We start from the raw sequence: 26,510 nt of genomic DNA on the forward strand, positions 1-26,510 counted from the left end.
GTGGTGTGTTAGTTTCTGCTGCATAACAAAGTGAATCAGCTATACATATACATATATCCCCATATCTCCTCCCTCTTGCGTCTCCTTCCCACCCTCCCTATCCCACCCCTATAGGTGGTCACAAAGCACCGAGCTGATCTCTCTGTGCTACGTGGCTGCTTCCTACTAGCTATCTATTTTACATTCGGTAGTATATGTAAGTCCACGCCGCTCTCTCACTTTGTCCCAGCTTACCCTTCCCCCTCCCCGTGTCCTCAAGTCCATTCTCTATGTCTGTGTCTTTATTCCTGTCCTGCCCCTAGGTTCTTCAGAAACATTTTTTTTTCTTTTTTTAGATTCCACATATATGTGTTAGTATACGGTATTTGTTTTTCTCTTTCTGACTTACTTCACTCTGTATGACAGACTCTAGGTCCATCCACCTCACTACAAATAACTCAATTTCGTTTCTTTTTATGGCTGAGTAATATTCCATTGTATATATGTGCCACATCTTCTTTATCCATTCATCTGTCGATGGACACTTAGCTTGCTTCCATGTCCTGGCTATTGTAAATAGAGCTGTAGTGAACATTGTGGTACATGACTCTTTTTGAATTATGGTTTTCTCAGGGTATATGCCCAGTAGTGGGATTGCTGGGTCCTATGGTAGTTCTATTTTTAGTTTTTTAACGAACCTCCATACTGTTCTCCTTAGTGGCTGTATCAATTTACATTCCCATCAACAGTGCAAGAGTGTTCCCTTTTCTCCACACCCTCTCCAGCATTTATTGTTTGTAGATTTTTTGAAGATAGCCATTCTGACTAGTGTGAGGTGATACTTCATTGTAGTTTTGACTTGCATTTCTCTAATGATTAGTGATGTTGAGCATTCTTTCATGTGTTTGTTGGCAATCTGTATATCTTCTTTGGAGAAATGTCTATTTAGGTCTTCTACCGATTTTTGAATGGGGTTGTTTGTTTTTTTGATATTGAGCTGCATGAGCTGCTTGTAAATTTTGGAGATTAATCCTTTGTCAGTTGCTTCATTTGCAAATATTTTCTCCCATTCTGAGGGCTGTCTTTTCTTCTGGTTTATGGTTTCCTTTGCTGTGCAAAAGCTTTTCTAAGTTTCATTAGGTCCCATTTGTTTATTTTTGTTTTTATTTCCATTTCTCTAGAAGGTGGGTCAAAAAGGATCTTGCTGTGATTTATGTCATAGAGTGTTCTGCCTATGTTTTTCTCTAAGAGTTTTATGGTGTCTGGCCTTAGATTTAGGTCTTTAATCCATTTTGAGTTTATTTTTGTGTATGGTATTAGGGAGTGTTCTAATTTCATTCTTTTATATGTAGCTGTCCAGTTTTCCCAGCACCACTTACTGAAGAGGCTGTCTTTTCTCCATTGTATATTCTTGCCTCCTTTATCAAAAATAAGGTGACCATATGTGCATGGGTTTATCTCTGCGCTTTCTATCCTGTTCCATTGATCTGTATTTCTGTTTTTGTGTCAGTACCATACTGTCTTCATTACTGTAACTTTGTAGTATAGTTTGAAGTCAGGGAGCCTGATTCCTCCAGCTCCATTTTTCTTTCTCAAGATTGCTTTGGCTACTCAGGGTCTTTTGTGTTTCCATACAAATTGTGAAATTTTTTGTTCTACTTCTGTGAAAAATGCCATTGGTAGCTTGATAGGGATTCCATTGAATCTGTAGATTGCTTTGCGTAGTATAGTCATTTTCACAATGTTGATTCCTCCAATCCAAGAACATGGTATTTCTCTCTATCTGTTTGTATCATCTTTAATTTCTTTCATCAGTGTCTTATAGTTTTCTGCATACAGGTCTTTTGTCTCCTTAGGTAGGTTTATTCCTAGGTATTTTATTCTTTTTGTCACAATGGTAAATGGGAGTGTTTCCTTAATTTCTCTTTCTGATCTTTCGTTTTAGTGTATAGGAATGCAAGAGATTTCTGTGCATTAATTTTGTATCCTGCTACTTTACCAAATTCATTGATTAGCTCTGGTAGTTTTCTGGTAGCACCTTTTGGATTCTCTATGTGTAATATCATGTCATCTGCAAACAGTGACAGCTTTACTTCTTTTCCAATTTGGATTCCTTTTATTTCTTTTTCTTCTCTGACTGCTGTGGCTAAAACTTCCAAAACTGTGTTGAATAATAGGGGTGAGAGTGGGCAACCTTGTCTTGTTCCTGATCTTATTGGAAATGGTTTCAGTTGTTCACCATTCAGAACGATGTTGGCTGTAGTTTTGTCATATATGGCCTTTATTATGTTGAGGTAACTCGCTCTATGCCTACTTTCTGGAGGGTTTTTTATCATAAATGGGGGTTGAATTTTGTCGAAAGCTTTTTCTGCATGTGTTGAGATTATCATATGGTGTTTCTCCTTCAGTTTGTTAATATGGTTTATCACATTGATTGATTTGCGTATATTGAAGAATCCTTGCATCCCTGGGATAAATCCCACCTGATCATGGTGTATGATCCTTTTAATGTGCTGTTGGATTCTGTTTCCTAGTATTTTGTTGACGATTTTTGCCTCTGTTTTCATCAGTGATGTTGGCCTGTAGTTTTCTTTGTGACGTCTTTGTCTGGTTTTGGTATCAGGGTGATGGTGGCCTCATAGAATGAGTTTGGGAGTGTTCCTCCCTCTGCTATATTTTGGAAGAGTTTGAGAAGGATAGGTGTTAACTCCTCTCTAAATGTTTGATAGAATTCACCTGTGAAGCCATCTGGTCCTGGGCTTTTGTTTGTTGGAAGATTTTTAATCACAGTTTCAATTTCAATACTTGTGATTGGACTGTTTATATTTTCTGTTTCTTCCTGGTTCAGTCTTGGAAGGTTGTGCTTTTCTAAGAATTTGTCCATTTCTTCCAGGTTGTCCATTTTATTGGTGTATAGTTGCCTGTAGTAATCGCTCAGGATCCTTTGTATTTCTGCCGTGTCAGTTGTTGCTTATCCTTTTTCCTTTCTAATTCTATTGATTTGAGTTTTTTCCTGTTTTTCTTGATGAGTCTGGCTAATGGTTTATCAATTTTGTTTATCTTCTCAAAGAACCAGCTTTTAGTTTTATTGATCTTTGCTATTGTTTCCTTCATTTCTTTTTCATTTATTTCTGATTTGATCTTTATGATTTCTTTCTTTCTGCTACTTTGGGGCTTCTTTGTTCTTCTTTCTCTAATTGCTTTAGATGTAAGGTTAGGTTGTTTGAGATGTTTCTTGTTTCTTGAGGTAAGATTGTATTGCTGTAAACTTCCTCTTAGAACTGCTTTTGCTGCATCCCATAGGTTTTGGGTCGTCGTGTTTTCACTGTCATTTGTCTCTAGGTATTTTTTGATTTCCTCTTTGATTTCTTCAGTGATCTCTTGGTTATTAAGTAGTGTATTGTTTAGCCTCCATGGGTTTGTATTTTTTACAGAGTTTTTCCTGTAATTGATATCTAGTCTCATAGCGTTGTGGTCGGAAAAGATACTTGATACGATTTCAATTTTCTTAAATTTACTGAGGCTTGATTTGTGACCCAAGATATGATCTATCCTGGAGAATGTTCCATGAGCACTTGAGAAGAAAGTGTATTTTGTTGTTTTTGGATGGAATGTCCTATAAATATCAATTAAGTCCATCTTATTTAATGTATCATGTATAGCTTGTGTTTCCTTATTTATTTTCATTTTGGATGATCTGTCCATTGGTGAAAGTGGGGCATTAAAGTCCTCTACTATGATTGTGTTACTGTCTATTTCCCCTTTTATGGCTGTTAGCATTTGCCTTATGTATTGAAGTGCTCCTATGTTGGGTGCATAAATATTTACAATTGTTATATCTTCTTCTTGGATTGATCTCTTGGTGTCCTTCTTTGTCTCCTGCAAGAGTCTTTATTTTAAAGTCTATTTTGTCTGATATGAGAATTGCTACTCCAGCTTTCTTTTGATTTCCATTTGCATGATATATCTTTTTCCATCCCCTCACTTTCAGTCTGAATGTGTCCCTAGGTCTGAAGTGGATCTCTTGTAGACAGCATGTAGGTGGGTCTTGTTTTTGTATCCATTCAGCCAGTCTATGTCTTTTGGTGGGAGCATTTAATCCATTTACATTTAAGGTAATTATCAATATGTATTTTCCTATTACCATTTTCTTAATTGTTTTGGGTTTGTTATTGTAGGTCTTTTCCTTCTCGTGTTTCCTGCCTAGAAAAGTTTTTTTAGCATTTGTTGTAAAGCTGGTTTGGTGGTGCTGAATTCTCTTAGCTTTCGCTTGTCTGTAAAGGTTTTAATTTCTCCGTCTAATCTGAATGAGATCCTTGCTGGGTAGACTAATCTTGGTTGTAGGCTTTTCCCTTTCATCACTTTAAATATGTCCTGCCACTCCCTTCTGGCTTGCAGAGTTTCTGCTGAAAGATCAGCTGTTAACCTTATGGGGATTCCCTTGTATATTATTTGTTGTTTTTCCCTTGCTGCTTTTAGTATTTTTTCTGTGTATTTAATTTTTGATAGTTTGATTAATATGTGGCTTGGCATGTTTCTCTTTGGATTTATCCTGTATGGGACTCTCTGCGCTTCCTGGACTTGGATTAACTATTTCCTTTCCCATGTTAGGGAAGTTTTCAACTATAATCTCTTCACATATTTTCTCAGTCCCTTTCTTTTTTCTCTTCTTCTTCTGGGACTCCCTATAATTCCAATGTTGTTGTGTTTAATGTTGTCCCAGAGGTCTCTAAGACTGTCCTCAATTGTTTTCATTCTTTTTTCTTTATTCTGCTCTGCAGTACTTATTTACACTGTTTTATCTTCCAGGTCACTTATCCGTTCTGCCTCAGTCATTCTGCTATGGATTCCTTCTAGAGAATTTTTAATTTCATTTATTGTGTTGTTCATCATTGTTTGTTTGCTCTTTAGTTCTTCTAGGTCCTTGTTAAACGTTTCTTATATTTTCTCCATTCTAGTTCCAAGATTTTGGATCATCTTCACTATCATTACTCTGAATTCTTTTTCAGGTAGACTGCCTATTTCCTCTTCAATTGTTTGGTCTGGTGGGTTTTTACCTTGCTCCTTCATCTGCTGTGTGTTTCTCTGTCTTCTCATTTTGCTTAACTTACTTACTGTGTTTGGGGTCTCCTTTTCACAGGCTGCACATTCATAGTTCCCGTTGTTTTTGGTGTCTGCCCCCAGTGGCTAAGGTTGGTTCAGTGGGTTGTGTAGGCTTCCTGGTGGAGGGGACTAGTGCCTGTGTTCTGGTGGATGAGGCTGGATCTTGTCTTTCTGGTGGGCCAGACCGCGTCCGGTGGTGTGTTTGGGTGTGTCTGTGACCTTATTATGATTTTAGGCAGCCTCTCTGCTAATGCGTAGGGTTGTATTCCTGTCTTGCTGGTTGTTTGGCATAGGGTGTCCAGCACTGTAGGTTGCTGGTTGTTGAGGAGCTGGGTCTTAGCGTTGAGATGGAGATCTCTGGGAGATCTTTTGCCGTTTGATATTACGTGGAGCCGGGAGGTCTCTGGTGGACCAATGTCCTGAACTTGGCTCTCCCACCTCAGAGGCACAGGCCTGACACCCGGCCAGAGCACCAAGACCCTGTCAGCCACATGGCTCAGAAGGAAAGAGAGAAAAAAAGAAAGAAAAATATAAAATAAAGTTACTAAAATAAAAAATTAAAATAATTATTAAAAAAATTTAAAAAGTAATCAAAAAAGGAAAAAAAAAAAAGAAGAGAGCAACTAGACCAAAAAAACAAATCCAGCAATGATAAGCGCTAAAAACTATACTGAAAAAAACAAAACAAAACAAAAAAAACGGACAGGCAGAACCCTAGGACAAATGGTAAAAGCAAAGCTATACAGACAGAATCACACAAAGAAGCAAACACATACACACTCTCAAAAAGAGAAAAAGGAAAAAAATATATCTATATATTTTTTTAAAAAAGGAGAGCAACCAAATCAATAAACAAATCTACCAATGATGGCAAACTCTAAATACTAAACTAAGATAAACATAAAACCAGAAATAAATCCAATACAGAAAACAAACCCCAAGTCTACAGTTGCTCCCAAAGTCCACCACCTCAATTTTGGCATGATTCGTTGTCTATTCAGGTATTCCAGAGATGCAGGGTACATCAAGTTGATTGTGAAGATTTAATCGGCTGCTCCTGAGGCTGCTGGGAGAGATTTCCCTTTCTCTTCTTTGTTCGCACAGCCCCTGGGGGTTCAGCTTTGGATTTGGCCCCGCCCCTGCATGTAGGTCGCCTGAGGGCATCTGTTCCCTGCCCAGACAGGATGGGGTTAAAGTAGCAGCTAATTAGGGGGCTTTGGCTCTCTCAGGCCGGGGGGGGGGGGCGGGTGTTGGGGGTAGGGGGGGTAGGGGTGTGGAATGTGGGGCGAGCCTGAGGTGGCAGAGGCTGGCATGACGTTGCAACAGCCCGAGTTGCACCGTGTGTTCTCCCACGGAAATTGTCCCTGAATCGTGGGACCCTGGCAGTGGCGGGCTGCACAGGCTCCCAGGAGGGGACGTGTGGATAGTGACCTGTGCTCGCACACAGGCTTCTTGGTGGCTGCAGCAGCAGCCTTAGCGTTTCATGCCCGTCTCTGGTGTCCATGCTGATAGCCGTGGCTTGCGCCCGTCTCTGGAGCTCCTTTAGGCGGTGCTCTGAATCCCCTCTCCTCGTGCACCCTTTTGGGAAGTCTGAGGTCTTCTGCCAGCGTTCAGTAGGTGTTCTGTAGGAGTTGTTCCACATGTAGATGTATTTCCGATGTATTTGTCGGGAGGAGGGTGATCTCCACATCTTACTCCTCCACCATCTTGAAGGTCTTCCTCTAATTTATTTTTTAAATCGAGGTATAATTGACATGTAACAGTTTCAGATGTACAACTTAATAATGTGATATTTGTATATATTGTGAAATGATCCCTTTATTTTGTATTAGAGACTGTACAGTGCTGTGGGAGATTTTAAAGGAAGGTTAGTAGCATCAGAGATGGGGAATCAGGAGAAATTTTCATACTGAATATAGCTTGTCGTGCTAATTTCTTGGCCTTTATCTGGGAATAGGAACTAGTAAATTCTGAACTTGATCTAGTAGCCCTTCATTCTCTAGGATGTCCATGTAGAACCCTACTCTTGATACTGCTTTAGGGCTTAAGGTCAGTAAGAATGACTCCTTTAATAAGTTTGGAATAGGACTTGTAATGACTTGTCACTGATTGCTTCTGGCCCAGCTGTATCCTGCCCTTTTCTTAGGGAGAGTAGATAAGCAGTCTGTGTCTCTACTGCAGATAAGATTTTATTGTCTTATAGCCTGCACTGATGAGTGTTTCTGATAATTTCATTATTGTAGAGAAGAATGGTTCAAGATCAACTATTCTCACACCCCAATTAGAGTTTTAGGCTCATATCTTCTCATAGTTAATTGACTTTCATACACCTCAGGTATATTTTGCAAATGTCTCATAGAGAAACTCCTAAAACTTGGACAAGATTTAACATAGAGTCGAGAATAAAGCAAATGGAATATTAAGACATTTGGGATCTTATTATACTGTAGACTTGTAAAAACTTCTCTTGTAATTATAATTACAGGTGGAGAAGTACTTTTACACAATGACCTTTTGGGACTTGTCTTGGTGTGTCGCTTTATCCTGTGTTGCGGTGACTGGGAATGCCTTGCCTAGCATCTGTCTGATGTGAGGAAGTTGTTTGGGATATTCTGGACTATTTTATGCCTCATTAACTTACAGGAAATCACAGCAATAGGACCTATTTTCGTCCTTACATGCATTCTTTTCAGTTGTGGGAATATATGAATTTTGTATTGCCAACAGGAAGGGGGAAATCCCTTAGAGGTTTGGATGCCAATTTGGATTTGACTTTTTTTAACTTTTTCTTTTGAAATAATTATAGAATCACAGGAACTTGCAAAAACAAAATGTAAAGAGAGGTCCTTTGCATTCATGCGTGTGTGTGTGTGTGTGTGTACACCTCTATGCTGTTTTCTCAAGTGTAGCTTCCTTAATCACTGCTGCAATCAAGAATCAGAACTGTTCCATCGGACTTCCCTGGTGGCGCAGTGGTTAAGAATCCACCTGCCAGTGCAGGGGACACAGGTTCAATACCTGGTCCGGGAAGATCCCACATGCCATTGGAGCAACTAAGCCCGTGCACCGCAACTACTGAGCCCGCGCACCTAGAGCCCATGCTTCGCAACAAGAGAAGTCACTGCAATGAGAAGCCTGCGCACCACAACGAAGAGTAACCCCCGCTCGCCGCCACTAGAGAAAGCCTGCATGCAGCAACGAAGACCCAATGCAGCCAAAAAATAAATAAATAAATGAATAAAAATTAAAAAAAAAAACTTCCATCACCACGTGGTTCCCTTGTGCCACCCCTTTTATAGCCACACCTCTCCCCTCTCCCCTGGCTACCACTAATTAGTTCTCCATCTCTATAAGCTTTGTTATTATATAAATGGAGTCATGCAGTATGTAACCTTTGGAGATTGGATTTTTTTCACTTTGCATAGTTCTCTGGAGATTCATCCAGATTGTTGCATATACCAAGTTTGTTCCTTTTTATTGCTAAGTAGTATTCCATGGTATGGATTACCACAGTTTGCGTAACCATTGAAGGACATCTGTAGTGTTTAGAGTTTGGGTCTCTGATGAGTAAAATGTTATGAACATTCATGTATCAGTTTTTGCAGGAACGTAAGTTTTCATTTCTCTTGGTCATATACAGAATGTAGGAATGCAGTTGCTGGGTCATACGGCAGTTGCATGCTTAGTTTTTAAAGAAACTGCTAACCTGTTTTCCAGAGTGGCTGTACTATTGACCTCTGATTTGATGAAAGTGTTTCGTAGGATAAAATTTTGATTATATACTTACGTATGTGTTGATTTTGGTAGCAGTCTTAGTGCCATTAATATATCTGGTTGCTCCTGCTGGCCTGACTTGTGTGAGACAGCATTTCCCAAAAGGCTTTGACTTGGGTCATCAGTCATTTTGATGGTTTAATGCCCAGAAGGAAATTCCCTTAGCTTCTACAAAACCCACACAAACTGCACAAGTGAATCTCTTCTCTTCCTTCCTATTTCTAGAGGAGAGTTAGCCTCACACCTTGAGCCCTGAATCTTGCCTTTAGAGATCCTCTTTTCTTTCTCTGTCTTTAGACATCTTACAGGTTTCTGTCTAAGCATTTAAACATGCTCAGTTCTCTCCTGTCTTTGAATTCCTTTCCCTTTGACCTCATCCACTGGGTGACTGGGCTGCCTCTGCTGTACTGCCTTGTCTAGCCCTCACTTCCAGTGTACAGTACAGTAATCTAGGTTGCCTCCCTGAGCACACTGAAATGGTCCTGTTGATGTCACCAGCAACCCTGTAGCTCAGTCTCATGTAAGCGTTTCAGTACTCTTGAGTAGCATTCAGCACTCTTGATTACTTGCTCTGAGTAGAAATACTTTCTCTTGATCGACTACCCCTTGGACTGCTGCTCCTAATTGTCCTTTGCTGTTGTCTCCCCCTCTGTTCATCCCTTAAATCTTGGGGTTCCTCACAGTTCTGCACAGGGCCGACTTTCCTCATTCTGGGTAATCTCCCACATCTTGGTCTCCACCTCAGACCTGTCCCCTGAGCTCCAGACCCATATATCCTTTTGCCTCGTAGCCAGCTCCACCTAACTCTTCCGCAGACCTCTCATATACAGCATATTTAAAATGGAATTTATTTTCTTCCCAGCACCCTTGCCTCTTAAAAAGAAGAAGAAAAACTCTTCTTTCTTCAGTGAGGCACCAGTGTGTTAATACCACATCACACAACAGTGGGAGCGCTGTTAAAACCATCTGCATTTAATTGAGTTGCCGAATTAGCCAGAGATAACTGTTCTCCATTCAATGAAAATGCATAAAAATTATACTTTAAAAAAAATTATTTAACTGCGCTGCGTCTTAGTTGCGGCACGTGGGATCTTCACTGCTACGTGCGGGATCTTCATTGCAGCATGCAAACTCTTAGTTGTGGTATGGGGGATCTAATTCCCTGACTAGGGATCGAACCCAGGCCCCCTGCATTGGGAGTGCAGAGTCTTAGCCACTGGACCACCAGGGAAGTCCCCAAAATTATACTTTTTATGGCCAGTTAAATAACTGCAAGACTAAAATTGAATGTGAAAAGGAATTGTTTCTATGAAAATAAATTGAATGCTTTGGAAAGACCAAAAAAGCTACTAAATACTTGCAGTGGAATTAAGTAAGAGCAAGGCAACTGTGGAAGGCCAGTAAAACTAGTCCGACTCTAGAAGGATTCTGCGCGCTGCTTCTCAGGTGTCCCAGATCTTGCTCCACTTCAAATAACATCAGTCTGGAAGTGGTAGTCATAAATGATGGAAGTGATTAATGCAGAGAACACGATGGGGAATTCCAATCAGGTGCATTCTCAAAGAAAAGGCCCACTTCAAAAGACTGAATAAATAAATGTGCCTTTTTGTTCTAAATGAAAATAAAATGGTTTAAGCATATATGTATTATCTTGTTTCCTATTCCGTTTGTATTCATCCTGTCTGATGAGGGCTTCTACTGCATCTTCCAGTGATTTCACTCTTGTCCATTACTACTACCCTGCTCACTACCTTTCCTCTGATTTCTGACATCAGCTTCCCCAACTGGATGTCCAGCCCCAGTTTTGCCCTCCCCCACTGTCTCCCCCTCCCCGTCTCCCCCACCATCTCTCCTCCCCGTCCCTTCTTTATATTGTAGCTATAAAGAACTACTAAAAGCATAAACCTGATCATGTTACCCCTTTGCTTTATAAATTTATTTATTTATTTATTAAAATTTCTTCTTGGCTGCGTTGGGTCTTCGTTGCTGCGTGCAGGCTTTCTCTAGTTGTGACGAGCGGGGCCTACTCTTCGTTGCGGTGCGTGGGCTTCTCATTGCAGTGGCTTCTCTTTGTTGTGGAGCACGGGCTCTAGGCACGCGGGCTTCAGTAGTTGTGGCACGTGGGCACACTAGTTGTGGCTCACGGGCTCAGTAGTTGTGGCTCGCGGGCTCCAGAGCACAGGCTCAGTAGTTGTGGCGCTCAGGCTTAGTTGCTCCACGGCATGTGGGATCTTCCCAGACCAGGGCTCAAACCTGTGCCCCTTGCATTGGCAGGCAGATTCTTAACCACTGCGCCACCAGGGAAGTCCCTACCCCTTTGCTTTAAAAACCCTCAAAATCCAGATTCCTTAAACTAGTAAAAGGAGGCATTTAGATCTGGTCTCTGCTTATTACCTCTCTGGTCTCATTTCATCATTTCTGTGCTGCCATCCCCTCCCCTCTGACGCGTTAGCCATGTTGACTCAACTCACTTTCACAGTTGAGTGGAGGTTGTGGGATATCTGTGTGTGGTTGGCGTGGGAAGGTACCGAGCTCTCTCACTTCTAGGTCCTTCTGTGCACTGCTTCTCTGCCCGGAACTTTTTCCCCTATCTTTCACCCCACAACTGACTCTACTGTCCTTCTGGTCTCAGCTTTCCTTCCGGAAGCCTTTCCCTACCTCCAGGTTGAGTGCCTTTTCTGTGTGCTTTTATAACAACACCCCGGATTTCTCCTATTCTAGCATTTAGCACACAGTAGGTAGTTAATTATCTGTGTACCTGTATTCCCTTCAAGGCAACTGGAGTGTAAATTATGTGTAGATCAGGTTCATTCAGTAATCTTTTTTTTTTTTTTTAAAGCTTTCCGTTTCTTTTCCTTTTTTTTTTTTAAATTTTATTTATTTATTTATTTATTTATGGCTGTGTTGGGTCTTCGTTTCTGTGCGAGGGCTTTCTCTAGTTGCGGCGAGCGGGGGTCACTCTTCATCGCGGTGCGTGGGCCTCTCACTATCGCGGCCTCTCTTGTTGTGGAACACAGGCTCCAGACGCGCAGGCTCAGTAGTTGTGGCTCACAGGCCCAGTTGCTCCGTGGCATGTGGGATCTTCCCAGACCAGGGCTCGAACCCGTGTCCCCTGCATTAGCAGGCAGATTCTCAACCACTGCGCCACCAGGGAAGCCCTCATTCAGTAATCTTGTTTGCTGAGTCTCCACTTGATAAATATTTGAGTGAACAAGTGGTGTTTTCTGAATACTGTAGGTTTCCCTGAAAAAAACTTAAGCAAAATGTTTTGTTTCTTTTGTAGGTGCTGTCTCTGTTGGCCTTTATCTGTGAGGAAGTTGTGTCACAATGTACTTTGTGTGGAGGCCTTTACTTTTTCGAATTTGTAAGCTGCAGTGCCTTTCTGCTGAGTCTCCTTATGCTGATTGTGTACTGCACTCCAGTTTATGACAAAGTTGATCCCGCAAAAGTCGAGTCATCGGTAAGCATGAAAAAATATAATTCCTATAACAAGAATTTAGATATTTTTGGATCTTCTGTAGTTGTATTGTTTACAGTAGTAATGCTTTCATAACTCAGTAACAGGAAAAGTCTCTATCCATTGTTCCAGCTCTGCCTCTAAGCAACTCAGTTTTTCCCTGCCAGATGGTATGGTAGAGGGGGAAGGTGAAATTAGAATGAGAGTGACAGACACTGCTGATAATTTACAGTTATTGGTCATTTAATCTAATTCACATGAGGTATTTTGTAAAAACTAGGGTTTTGTCACTTTTGATTTCTCACATTTCAGACTGTCACTCACTGGTTCTACAGTTATTCACTGTGTGCCTATTGTAGGCCAGGCGTTATGCCGGACGTAAGAGATGGAGTAATGAACTAATGTGATATATTGATATTTTTGAAGCCTTTAAACAAAAGAACATGTAATTCTACCTGTTTTGTTTTGATTTTATTTTATGAAAGTTGTCTATAAGTGAATTTAGAAGGTATTTGTTAAATTCATTGCGCAGAAATTTCCCTTTTAATAAAAGTCTATGTGAGAATTTTATACTCACAAAATTAGAGAGTGTGTAACTTTCTAAAGACTTAGTCTGCTGACCCTCTGTTTTTATTTGAGTATAATATGGATTTTTGAGATAACAGGTAAGATAATTTACATAGTTACTGCATTTAAGGAAGAAAGAATTGAGCAGTTTATTTCTTCAATAGCATTCAAGTTATCAGGAGTGGTTTATGAGGAATTGTAACTATCAGGGTTGATTTATGAAAGAATTCACAGTTTTGAGGGAAAAGATAAAAATTAGGGTAAATTTTAACTAATAAAAAAAGAGAGGGACTTTCCTGGTGGCACAGTGGTTAACAATCCGCCTACAAACACTTCTCCTCGGCCAACTGGCAAAAGAAGTGGCCCACACCATCGAGAGTCCCATTGTTGCTGTCGAAATAGAAGCCCAGAGAGAGCTATAGGGTGAAAGTCAAAGGGAGATCAATCAAGAAAAAATGGACAAAGAAGACAGGAGATGAACAGAAAACAGGAGGAAGAAACTCTTGAGAAAAAAAACAGAAAAAAGAGGGGAATAACAGATGGAGCCGTGTGGCTGACAGGGTCTTGGTGCTCAGGCCGGGTATCAGGCCTGTGCCTCTGAGGTGGGAGAGCCAAGTTCAGGACATTGGTCCACCAGAGGCCTCCCGGCTCTACGTAATATCAAACGGCAAAAGATCTCCCAGAGATCTCCATCTCAACGCTAGGAGCCAGCTCCACTCAACGACCAGCAACCTACAGTGCTGGATGCCCTATGCCAAACAACTAGCAAGACAGGAACACAACACCACCCATTAGCAGAGAGGCTGCCTAAAATCATAATGAGGTCACAGACACCCCCAAACACACCACCAGACGCAGTCCTGCCCACCAGAAAGACAAGATCCAGCCTCATCCACCAGAACACAGGCACTAGTCCCCTCCACCAGGAAGCCTACACAACCCACTGAACCAACCTTAGCCACTGGGGGCAGACACCAAAAACAACGGGAACTATGAATGTGCAGCCTGTGAAAAGGAGACCCCAAACACAGTAAGTAAGTTAAGCAAAATGAGAAGACAGAGAAACACACAGCAGATGAAGGAGCAAGGTAAAAACCCACCAGACCAAACAATTGAAGAGGAAATAGGCAGTCTACCTGAAAAAGAATTCAGAGTAATGATAGTGAAGATGATCCAAAATCTTGGAACTAGAATGGAGAAAATATAAGAAACGTTTAACAAGGACCTAGAAGAACTAAAGAGCAAACAAACAATGATGAACAACACAATAAATGAAATTAAAAATTCTCTAGAAGGAATCCATAGCAGAATGACTGAGACAGAAGAACAGATAAGTGACCTGGAAGATAAAATAGTGGAAATAACTACTGCAGAGCAGAATAAAGAAAAAAGAATGAAAACAATTGAGGATAGTCTTAGAGACCTCTGGGACAACATTAAACACAACAACATTGGAATTATAGGGAGTCCCAGAAGAAGAAGAGAAAAAAGAAAGGGACTGAGAAAATATTTGAAGAGATTATAGTTGAAAACTTCCCTAACATGGGAAAGGAAATAGTTAATCCAAGTCCAGGAAGCGCAGAGAGTCCCATACAGGATAAATCCAAAGAGAAACATGCCAAGCCACATATTAATCAAACTATCAAAAATTAAATACACAGAAAAAATACTAAAAGCGGCAAGGGAAAAACAACAAATAACATACAAGGAAATCCCCATAAGGTTAACAGTTGATCTTTCAGCAGAAGCTCTGCAAGCCAGAAGGGAATGGCAGAACATATTTAAAGTGATGAAAGGGAAAAACCTACAACCAAGATTAGTCTACCCAGCAAGGATCTCATTCAGATTAGACGGAGTAATTAAAACCTTTACAGACAAGCAAAAGCTAAGAGAATTCAGCACTACCAAACCAGCTTTACAACAAATGCTAAAGGAACTTCTCTGCAGGAAACACAAGAGAAGGAAAAGACCTATAATAACAAACTCCAAACAATTAAGAAAATGGTAATAGGAACATACATATTGATAACTACCTTAAATGTAAAAGATTAAATGCTCCCACGAAAAGACATAGACTGGCTGAATGGATACATAAACAAGACCCATCTATATGCTGTCTACAAGAGACACACTTCAGACCTAGGGACACATTCAGACTGAAAGTGAAGGGATGGAAAAAGATATATCATGCAAATGGAAATCAAAAGAAAGCTGGAGTAGCAATTCTCATATCAGACAAAATAGACTTTAAAATAAAGACTCTTGCAGGAGACAAAGAAGGACACCAAGAGATCAATCCAAGAAGAAGATATAACAATTGTAAATATTTATGCACCCAACGTAGGAGCACCTCAATACATAAGGCAAATGCTAACAGCCATAAAAGGGGACATAGACAGTAATACAGTCATAGTGGGGTACTTTAACACCCCACTTTCACCAATGGACAGATCATCCAAAATGAAAATAAATAAGGAAACACAAGCTATACATGATACATTAAATAAGATGGACTTAATTGATATTTTAGGACATTCCATCCAAAAACAACAGAATACACTTTCTTCTCAAGTGCTCATGGAACATTCTCCAGGATAGATCATATATTGGGTCACAAATCAACCCTTGGTAAATTTAAGAAAATTGAAATCATATCAAGTATCTTTTCCGACCACAACGCTATCAGACTAGATATCAATTACAGGAAAAAACTCTGTAAAAAATACAAACCCATGGAGGCTAAACAATACACTACTTAATAACCAAGAGATCACTGAAGAAATCAAACAGGAAATCAAAAAATGCCTAGAAACAAATGACAATGAAAACACGACGACCCAAAACCTATGGGATGCAGCAAATGCAGTTCTAAGAGGGAAGTTTACAGCAATACAATCCTACCTCAAGAAACAAGAAACATCTCAAACAACCTAACCTTACACCTAAAGCAATTAGAGAAAGAAGAACAAAAGAGCCCCAAAATAGCAGAAGGAAAGAAAACATAAAGATCAGATCAGAAATAAATGAAAAAGAAATGAAGGAAGAATAGCAAAGATCAATAAAACTAAAAGCTGGTTCTTTGAGAAGGTAAACAAAATTGATAAACCATTAGCCAGACTCATCAAGAAGAAAAGGGAGAAGACTCAAATCAATAGAATTAGAAATGAAAAAGGAGAATTAACAGCTGACACTGCAGAAATACAAAGGATCATGAGAGATTACTACAAGCAACTATATGCCAATAAAACGGACAACCTGGAAGAAATGGACAAATTCTTAGAAAAGCACAACCTTCCAAGACTGAACCTGGAAGAAATAGAAAATATAAACAGAACAGTCACAAGCACTGAAATTGAAACTGTGATTAAATATCTTCCAACAAACAAAAGCCCAGGACCAGATGGCTTCATAGGCGAATTCTGTCAAGCATTTAAAGAGCTAACACCTATCCTTCTCAAACTCTTCCAAAATATAGCAGAGGGAGGAACACTCCGAAACTCATTCTACGAGGCCACCATCACCCTGATACCAAAACCAGACAAAGATGTCACAAAGAAAGAAAACTACAGGCCAATATCACTGATTAACATAGATGCAAAAATCATCAACAAAATACTAGGAAACAGAATCCAACAGCACATTAAAAGAATCATACACCATGATCAAGTGGGGTTTATCCCTGGAATGCAAGGATTCTTCAATATACACAAACCAATCAATGTGATACACCGTATTAACAAATTGAAGGAGAAAAACCATATGATCATCTCAGTAGATGCAGAAAAAGCTTTCAACAAAATTCCACCCCCATTTATGATAAAAACCCTCCAGAAAGTAGGCATAGAAGGAACTTACCTCAACATAATAAGGGCCATATATGACAAAGCCACAGCCAACATCATTCTCAATGGTGAACAACTGAAACCATTTCCACTAAGATCAGGAACAAGACAAGGTTGCCCACTCTCACCCCTTTTATTCAACATAGTTTTGGAAGCTTTAGCCATGGCAGTCAGAGAAGAAAAAGAAATAAAAGGAATCCAAATTGGAAAAGAAGAAGTAAATCTGCCACTGTTTGCAGTTGACATGGTACTATCCATAGAGAATCCTAAAGACTCTACCAGAAAACTGCTAGAGCTAATCAATGAATTTGGTAAAGTAGCAGGATACAAAATTAATGCACAGAAATGTCTTGCATTCCTATACACTAAGAACGAAAGATCAGAAAGAGAAATTAAGGAAACATTCCCATTTACCATTGTGACAAAAAGAATAAAATACCTAGGAATAAACCTACCTAAGGAGACAAAAGACCTGTATGCAGAAAACTATAAGACACTGATGAAAGAAATTAAAGATGATACAAATAGATGGAGAGATATACCATGTTCTTGGATTGGAGGAATCAACATTGTGAAAATGACTATACTACCCCAAGCAATCTACAGATTCCGTGGAATCCCTGTCAAACTACCAATGGCATTTTTCACAGAAGTAGAACAAAAAATTTCACAATTTGTATGGAAACACAAAAGACCCTGAGTAGCCAAAGCAATCTTGAGAAAGAAAAATGGAGCTAGAGGAATCAGGCTCCCTGCCTTCAGACTATACTACAAAGCTACAGTATCAAGACAGTATGGTACTGACACAAAAACAGAAATACAGATCAATGGAACAGGATAGAAAACCCAGAGATAAACCCATGCACATATGGTCACCTTATTTTTGATGAAGGAGGCAAGACTATACAATGGAGAAAAGACAGCCTCTTCAGTAAGTGGTGCTGGGAAAACTGGACAGCTACATGTAAAAGAATGAAATTAGAACACTCCCTAACACCGTACACAAAAATAAACTCAAAATGGATTAAAGACCTAAATGTAAGGCCAGGCACTATAAAACTCTTAGAGGAAAACATAGGCAGAACACTCTATGACATAAATCACAGTAAGATCCTTTTTGACCCACCTCCTAGAGAAATGGAAATAAAAACAAAACTAAACCAATGGGACTTAATGAAACTTAAAAGCTTTTTGCACAGCAAAGGAAACCATAAACCAGAAGAAAAGACAGCCCTCAGAATGGGAGAAAATATTTGCAAACGAAGCAATTGACAAAGGATTAATCTCCAAAATTTACAAGCAGTTCATGCCACTCAATATCAAGAAAAGAAACAACCCAATCCAAAAATGGGCAGAAGACCTAAATAGACCGTTCTCCTAAGAAGATATACAGATTGCCAACAAACACATGAAAGTATGCTCAACATCACTAATCATTAGAGAAATGCAAATCAAAACTACAATGAGGTATCACCTCACACCAGTCAGAATGGCCATCATCAAAAAATCTACAAGCAGTAAATGCTGGAGAGGGTGTGGAGAAAAGGGAACCCCCTTGCACTGTTGGTGGGAATGTAAATTGATACAGCCACTATGGAGAACAGTATTGAGGTTCGTTAAAAAACTAAAAATAGAACTACCATAGGACCCAGCAATCCCACTACTGGGCATATACCCTGAGAAAACCATAATTCAAAAAGAGTCATGTACCACAATGTTCACTGCAGCTCTGTTTACAATAGCCAGGTCATGGAAGCAAGCTAAGTGTCCATCGACAGATGAATGGATGAAGAAGATGTGGCACATATATACAATGGAATATTACTCAGCCATAAAAAGAAACGAAATGGAGTTATTTGTAGTGAGGTGGATGGACCTAGCATCTGTCATACAGAGTAAAGTCAGAAGGAGAAAAACAAATACCGTATGCTAACACATGTATATGGAATCTAAAGAAAAAAGAATGGTTATGAAGAACCTAGGGGTAGGACAGGAAGAAAGACGCAGATGTAGAGAATGGACTTGAGGACACAGGGAGGGTGAAGGGTAAGCTGGGATGAAGTGAGAGAGTGGCATGGACTTATATATACTACCAAAATACATAGTTAGTGGGAAGCAGCCACATAGCACAGGGAGATCAGCTTGGTGCTTTGTGACCACCTAAAGTGGTGGGATAGGGAGGGTGGGAGGGAGATACAAGAGGGAGGAGATATGGGGATATATGTATATGTATAGCTGATTCACTTTGTTATAAAGCAGAAACTAACACACCATTGTAAAGCAATTATACTCCAATAAAGATGTTAAAAAAAATAAAAAACAAAAATAATCCACCTACCAATTTGGGGGACATGGGTTCGATCCCTGGTCTGGCAAGATTCCCACATGCCGCTAAGCAACTAAGCCCGCACGCCACAACTACTGAGCTCTGTGCTCTAGAGCCCGTGAGCCACAACTACGAAGCCCAAGCCCACACGCCTAGAGCCCATCCTCCGCGACAAGAGAAGCCACTGTAATGAGAAGCCTCTGCACCGCAGTGAAGAGTAGTGCCTGCTCGCTGCAGCTAGAGAAAGCCAGTGTGCAGCAGCAAAGACCCAGTGCAACAAAAATAAATAGAGAACTGGATAAATACAAAGCAGTAAGATTTTATTGTTTTAAATTAATGAGAAGCAAGCATTGGGTCCTGTATTGATCATACACCTAAGATTTACTTTTTTCTGTATACTCATTTGTACTCTTTAGTTTTGTACCATAAGAATCTATTGCCTTCTTTCACTTATTTATTTTTTTTGCATTTAAAAAATTTTATTGAAGTATAGTTGATTTACAGTGTTGTGTTAATTTCTGCTGTACAGCAAAGTGATTCAGTTGTACATATATATATTCTTTTTCATTATGGTTTATCACAGATATTGAGTATAGTTCCCTGTGCTATACAGTAGGGCCTTGTTGTTTATCCATCCTGTATATACTAGTTTGCATCCGCTAATCCCAAACTCTCAATCCTTCCCTTTCCCACCCTCCCTCCCCTTTGGCAACCACAAGTCTTTTCTCTAAGTCCACGAGTGTGTTTGTTTAGTAAATAAGTTCATTTGTGTTGTATTTTAGATTCCACATATAAGTGATATCATATGGTATTTGTCCTTCTCTGTCTAACCTACTTCACTTAGATGGACCTAGAGATCATCATAGTATGTTGCTGCAAATGGTGTGATTTCCTTTTTTTATGGCTGAGTAATATTCCATCGTGTGTATGTATGTGTGTGTGTGTGTATACACACACACACACATACATATATATATATACACACCACATTTTCTTTATCCAGTCATTTGTTGATGGACATTTAGGTAGTTTCCATGTCTTGGCTATTGTAAATAGTGCTGCTGTGAGTATTGGGGTGCATGTATATTTTTGAATTACAGTTTTGTCTGGGTGTATTCCCAGGAGTGTAATTGCTGGATCATATGGTAACTCTATTTTTAGTTTTTTGAGGAGCCTCCATACTGTTTTCCATAGTGGCTATACCAATTTACATTCCCACCAGCAGTGTAAGAGGGTTCCCTTTTCTCCACACCTACTCCAACATTTATTATTTGTAGACTTTTTAATGATGGCTGTTTTGACCAGTGTGTGGTGGTGTACCTCATTGTAGTTTTGATTTGCATTTCTCTGATAATTAGCGATGATGAGCATGTTTTCATGTGCCTATTGGCCATCTGTTTATCTTCTTTTCAGAAATGTCTATTTAGGTCTTCTCACCATTTTTTGATTGGGCTTTTTTTGTTATTGAGTTGTTTGAGCTGTTTGTATATTTTGGAAGTTAAGCCCTTGTCAGTCACATCATTTGCAAATATTTCCTCCCAGTCCATAGGTAGTCTTTTCGTTTTGTTTATGGCTTCCTTTGCTTTACAAAAGCTTGTAAGTTTGATTAGGTCCCATTTGTTTATTTTTGCTTTTATTTCTATTGCCTTGGGTGACTGGTATGATTGGTACAACTTACGTCAGAGAATGTTTTGTCTATGTTCAAGGAGTTTTATGGTGTCATGTCTCATATTTAAGTCTTTAAGCCATTTTGAATTTATTTTTGTGTATAGTGTGATGGTGTGTTCTAACTTTATTGATTTGCATGTGGCTGTCCAACTTTTCCAATACCACTTGCATTAGAAGCGTGGAGTCTTAACCACTGGACAGCCAGGGAAGTCCCTGTAGGGAGTTTTTTTTTGTTTTTTTTTTGTTTTTTACTACAGATTCTGTTTCACTTCTCGTGATTGGTCTGTTCAAATTATTTCTTCTTGATTCAATTTTGGTGGGCTGTATGTTTCTAGAAAGTTGTCCATTTCTCCTAGATTGTCAAATATGTTGGCATATAATTGTTCATAGTATTCTCTTATGGTTTTTTTGTATTTCTGCAGTATCAGTTGTGATTTTTCCCCTTTCATTTCTTATTTTGCTTATTTGGGTCTTGTCTCTTTTCTTCTTGGTGCACCTGGCCAGAGGCTTGTCAATTCTGTTTACCCTTTCAAAGAACCAGCTCTTGGTTTTATTGATTTTTTTTTCTATTTTTTTAATCTCTATTTTATTTATTTCCTCTCTGATCGTTATTATTTCCTTTCTTCTGCTGACTTTAGGTTTTGTTTGTTCTTCTTTTTCTGATTATTTTAGGTGGTGGGTTAAGTTATTTCAGATTTTTCTTGTTTCTTAAAGAAGGCCTGTGTCACTATGAACTTTCTTCTAAGAACTGCTTTTGTTGCATCCCATAGATTTTATCTTTTTTGGCTGCGCTACACGACTTGTGGGATCTTACTTCCCTGATCAGGGATTGAACCCGGGCCCTCAGCAGTGAGAGCACGGAGTCCTAATCACTGGACCACCGGGGAGTTTCCCCATAGATTTTGTATGGTTGTGTTTTCATTGTCATTTGCCTCAAGGTATTTTTAAATTTCTTCTTTGATTTCACCATTGACCCATTGATTATTTTAGGAGCACGTTGTTTAGTCTCCATGTAATTGTTTTTTTTCTTGTTTCTTTTTCTGTTGTTGATTTCTAGTTTTATGCTGTCGTGGTCAGAAACGATGCTTGAAATAATTCCTATACCCTTAAATTTGTTGAGGCTTGTTTTGTGCCATAGTATGTGGTCAGTCCTAGAGAACGTTCCATGTGCGCTTGAAAAGAATGTGTATTCTGCTTTTTGGGGGTGTAATGTCCTGAAAATATCAACTAAGTCTAACTGTTCTATTGTATCACTTAGGATCTCTGTTGCCTTATTCATTTTCTGTGTAGAAGATCTGTCCATTGATGTGAGTGGGGTGTTAAAATATACTATTACTGTACTCCTGGCAGTTTCTCCCTTTAGGTGTGTGTTTGTATTATGTATTTGGGTGCTCCTATGTTGGGTGCATATATGTTGACAAGTGTAATAGCCTCTCCTTGTATTGATCCTGTTATCATTATATAGTGTTCTTTATAGCCTTTGTTTTAAAGTCTATTTTGTCTGATATGAGTATTGGCAACCCCCACTTTCTTGTCATTTTCGTTTGCATGAAACACCTTTTTCCAACTCCTCACTTTAAATCTAGGTGTGGCCTTTGCCCTAAAGAGGGTCATTTTTTTAAAAAAATTATTTATTTATTTGTTTTTGGCTGCGTTGGGTCTTCGTTGCTATGCACGGGCTTTCTCTAGTTGTGGCAAGCGGGGGCTACTCTTTGTTGCGGTGCGTGGGCTTCTCATTGCAGTGGCTTCTTTTGTGCAGAGCACAGGCTCTAGGCACGTGGGCTTCAGTAGTTGTGGCACGTGGGCACACTAGTTGTGGCTTGCGGGCTCTAGAGCACAGGCTCAGTTGTTGTGGTACACAGGCTTAGTTGCTCCGCGGCATGTGGGATCTTCCTGGACCAGGGCTCGAACCCGGGTCCCCTGCGTTGGCAGGTGGGTTCTTAACCACTGTGTCACCAGGGAAGTCGCTAAAGTCGGTCTCTTGTAGGCAGCATAGTGTATGTAGGCTCTTGTTTCATCCAGTCTGCCACTCTGTGTCTTTTGATTGGAGCATTTAGTCCATTGACATTTAAAGTAATTATTGATAGATACGTATTTATTGCCATTTTAAACCTTGTTTTCCCATTGATTTTATATTTCTTCTTTGTCCCTTTTTGTTTTTCCTTTTGTGGTTTGAAGACTTTATTTGGTATTATGCTTATGTTCTCTTCTTTTTGGTGTTTGTGAACCTATTGTGTGTTTTTGATTTGTGGTTGCCCTGTTTTTCAAGTATATTAACCCTTCCCATTTGCTTTAGACTGGTAATCATATAGGTTCGAACACATTCTAGAAAAAAAAAATTACATTTTCTTACTCTCCTCCCCCACATTTGATGATTTTGATGTCCTCTTTTACATCTTCATGTTCTTCCTTTTGCTGTTCTTTGTGGTTATCATCACTTTCACAGAAAATTTTGATTTTCTTTTTTTAAATCTGTATAGAGCTTACTTAAGTGATTTACTTTCTGATTAGGATTTTCTCTTTCCTATAGATTCTTCTTTTCTATTTAGAGAAGACCTTTCAATATTTCCCTTAGGATGGGTTTGGTATTGCTGTATTCTTTTAGTTTTTGTTTGTCTGAGAAATTCTTTATTTTTCCTTCTATTCTAAATGATAATCTTGCTGGGTAGAGTATCCTAGGTTGCAGATTTTTCCCTCTCAGGACTTTGAATGTATCTTGCCACTCCCTTCTGGCCTGCAACATTTCTTTGTTTTTTTTTCCATAGACACCTTTTTTTGGGGGGGCGGGGGGGCTGCATTGGGTCTTCGTTGTGGCATGTGGGATCTTCATTGCGGCATGCAGGATCTTCTTTTGTTGTGGCGTGTGGGCTCTTCGTTGCAGCGCATGGGCTTCTCTCTAGTTGTGGTGTGCGGGTTTTCTCTCTCTAGTTGAGTTGCACAGGCTCAGTAGTTGTGGTGTGCGGGCTTAGTTGCCCCATGGCATGTGGGATCTTAGTTCCCCGACCAGGGATCAAACCTGTGTCCCCTGCATTGGAAGGCAGATTCTTTACCACTGGACCACCAGGGAAGTCCCTGGCCTGCAGCATTTCTGTAGAGAAATATGTCTTGGTGTAGGTCTGTTTGGGTTTATCTTGTTTTGGACCCTCTGTGCTTCCTGTACCTGGATATCTGTTATCTTCTTTAGGTTTGGGAAGTTTTCAGCCATAGCATCTTCAATTCCCTTTTCTCTTTCTTCTCCTTCTGGGATCCCTGTTATGCGTAGATTGGCATGCTTTGTATTATCCCACAGGTCTCTTATGTTGCTTTCGTTTTTTTTCATTTGCCTTTCTTTCTGCTGTTCTGATTAGGTGATTTCCATTATTCCATCTTCCAGGTCACTTGTTCTTCTGCATTATTCGTTCTACTATTCATTGCCTTTAGCTCAACTTTCATCTCAGTGAATGAGTTCTCTAATTTTTCTTGGTTCCTTTTTATAGTTTCTATTTCTTTTTATAGTAATCTGCATTTCTATAAATAGTCCTTAACTTCTTCAGTGTTTTCATTATCTCCTTTTTGAACTCGATATCTATTAGATTGAAGAGGTCTGTTTTGTTGTTTGTTCTTTCAGGGGAATTCTCTTGATCTTTTAATTGGGAGTGGTTCCTCTGCTTCTTCATTTTACTTATATTTCTCTTGCTCTATGAGTTGAGGACGAACAATTATCTACTGTGGTTTGGAGGGCTGTTTTTATGTGGGAGTGTTCCTGTGTAGCCTTTGTGGGTTTGATATTTTTTGGTGCGAGGGCTGTTTTTAGCTTGGATGCCTGCCACCTCTTTCTTCAGTGTATGCTGGCTGTTGTTATCCCCTTGCTAGGAGGTGTGACTGGTGTTGTGGTGACCAGAACCTGCACTGGATATTGAGTGGGGCCTCCTCCTTGCTCTGTGGTTTTCACTGCTCTATCAGGCTGGGTTTGTTCCCTAGTTGTTGGAGTAGAAGCCCCCAGGTGCATTTCTGAGTGATGGTGCAAGGTAGGTGGGATTGGCGTGCTCCCATTGGGAGAGGAGCCACTGATTATTCCTCTGCCAGAGCTGTTCACAGGTGAGTGTGCTCACCTGTCACCCGTTGTGCGGGCTCACAAAGTACACTGTTGTTGGCACTGCCCTTGCCCCCGTCTCAACCTTGGGAATGCCATCAGTCAGCCCTGGTGTCCCTCTGGCCTTGTTTTCACAAGGCCACCAGCGCAGATCCACTGAAGTCAGGTTCCAGGACTACAGTAGTTGTGCACCTGGACCTGCTGTGGGGGCTATGGAGGCAGCTCAGACCCTGGCCCAGCCCAGTCCCTACATGCATGTGCCCACAAAGCCCGCAGCTGCTAAGGCCAGATCTGTCCCAGCCATGGGAGGACCTGTTGTCCCTCGGATGTTCTGCAGGTGCTGAATTTACACAGCTGGCAGCGGAGGTGTAAGTCTGTGGCTTGCACAGCTGCAGGGAGAGATTTCAGCCCTACTTCCTAAGTCTCGTGGCCGCTGGGGTCCAGCTGTGGTTTCAGCTCTGCCTCTGTGTGTGGGCAACCCAGTGGCGTTTGCTCCCAGAGCCCGCCGAGGCAGCGGCTGGGACGCCGGAGCCTGTCAAGGCAGGAGCCCCCAAGGCGGTGGCTGGGGTGCGCTCCCCTGGAGCCTGCGGAGGTGGGGGCTGGCACGTGAGAAGGAGGCTGCTCTGGCGGCCTCCTTCCCCTCCTCATGCGCCACTTAACGATGGCGCTTCACTTCTGTGACAGGCCTGGGCTTCTTCCGCAAACATCCCCGGTTGCGACCGCACCACACTCCAGCCCCTTCAGGCTGTTTCCACACAGCCAACAGCAGCCCTCTCCCTGTTGTGTCCTCTAAACCCTGAGTTTCAGCACCCAGCCCCTGCCCGTACCAGCAGATGTGTGTCTCAGGCTGGGATGCGCAGGGCGGTGGCACGGCCGTCTGTGCAGGTCTCTGTTTGTTCTGCCTGCCACAGACCAGTTGTTGCACTCTCCTCTGCACCTCTGAAGCTCCCTTTCTGTCCTGGTTGATCTCCCTGCCAGTGAGGGGGCATCCCAGGGTGCAGGAACCTTTCCTTTTTCCAGCTCCCTCCCATGGCCGCAGATCCCGTCCTGCTTTCCCTGTTTTTTTTCCCTTTTGTCCTACCTGGTCACATGGAGATTTTTCCTGTCCTTTCAGGTGTTTGAGGTCTTCTGCTGGTGTTCAGTAGGTGTTCTGTGAGAATTGTTCCATTTGTAGGGGTATTTTTGGTGTATTTGTGGAAGGAGGTGAGTTCCACGTCCTTCTACTCTGCTGTCTTGATTGGGGCTCCTATTCCCTTCTTTTAAAATAATTCTTTAAGCATGAAATATTGCCATTTGCAGTAATATGTTAGTTACTGGACCTAGAGAATATTAAACTTAGTGAAGTAAGTCAGAGAAAGACAAATACTATATGATATCACTTATATGTGGAATCTTAAAAATAATACAAAAGAATCTGTATACAAAACAGAAACAGACTTAACAGACATAGAAAACAAACTTATGGTTACCAAAGTGGAGAGGGAAGGGAGGAGGGGACAAATTAGGGGTGTGGGATTAAGAGATACAAACTACTATACATAAAATAGATAAGCAAAAAGGATTTACTGTGTAGCACAAGGAACAATATTCAATATCTTGTAATAACCTATAATGAATATAATCTGAAAAAATATAACTGAATCACTTTGCTGTATACTTGAAGCTAACACAATATTGTAACTCAACTATACTTTAATAAAAAATACATATATATATAATGAT

At 40.5% G+C, this 26,510-nt stretch overlaps 1 protein-coding gene across 1 annotated transcript in view; it reads left to right on the forward strand.

The window, feature by feature from the left end:
* CMTM6 (CKLF like MARVEL transmembrane domain containing 6) overlaps positions 1 to 26,510 on the forward strand; it is a 39,090-nt gene that overhangs the window by 6,243 nt on the left and 6,337 nt on the right. Inside the window, exon 2 of the mRNA XM_007191529.2 lies at positions 12,140 to 12,316. Coding sequence (XP_007191591.1) covers positions 12,140 to 12,316 — 177 coding nt within the window. The remainder of the gene's footprint in view (positions 1 to 12,139; positions 12,317 to 26,510) is intronic.

Source organism: Balaenoptera acutorostrata, chromosome 10 (genome assembly GCF_949987535.1).
Source record: "Balaenoptera acutorostrata chromosome 10, mBalAcu1.1, whole genome shotgun sequence".
Taxonomy (NCBI): Eukaryota; Metazoa; Chordata; class Mammalia; order Artiodactyla; family Balaenopteridae; genus Balaenoptera; species Balaenoptera acutorostrata.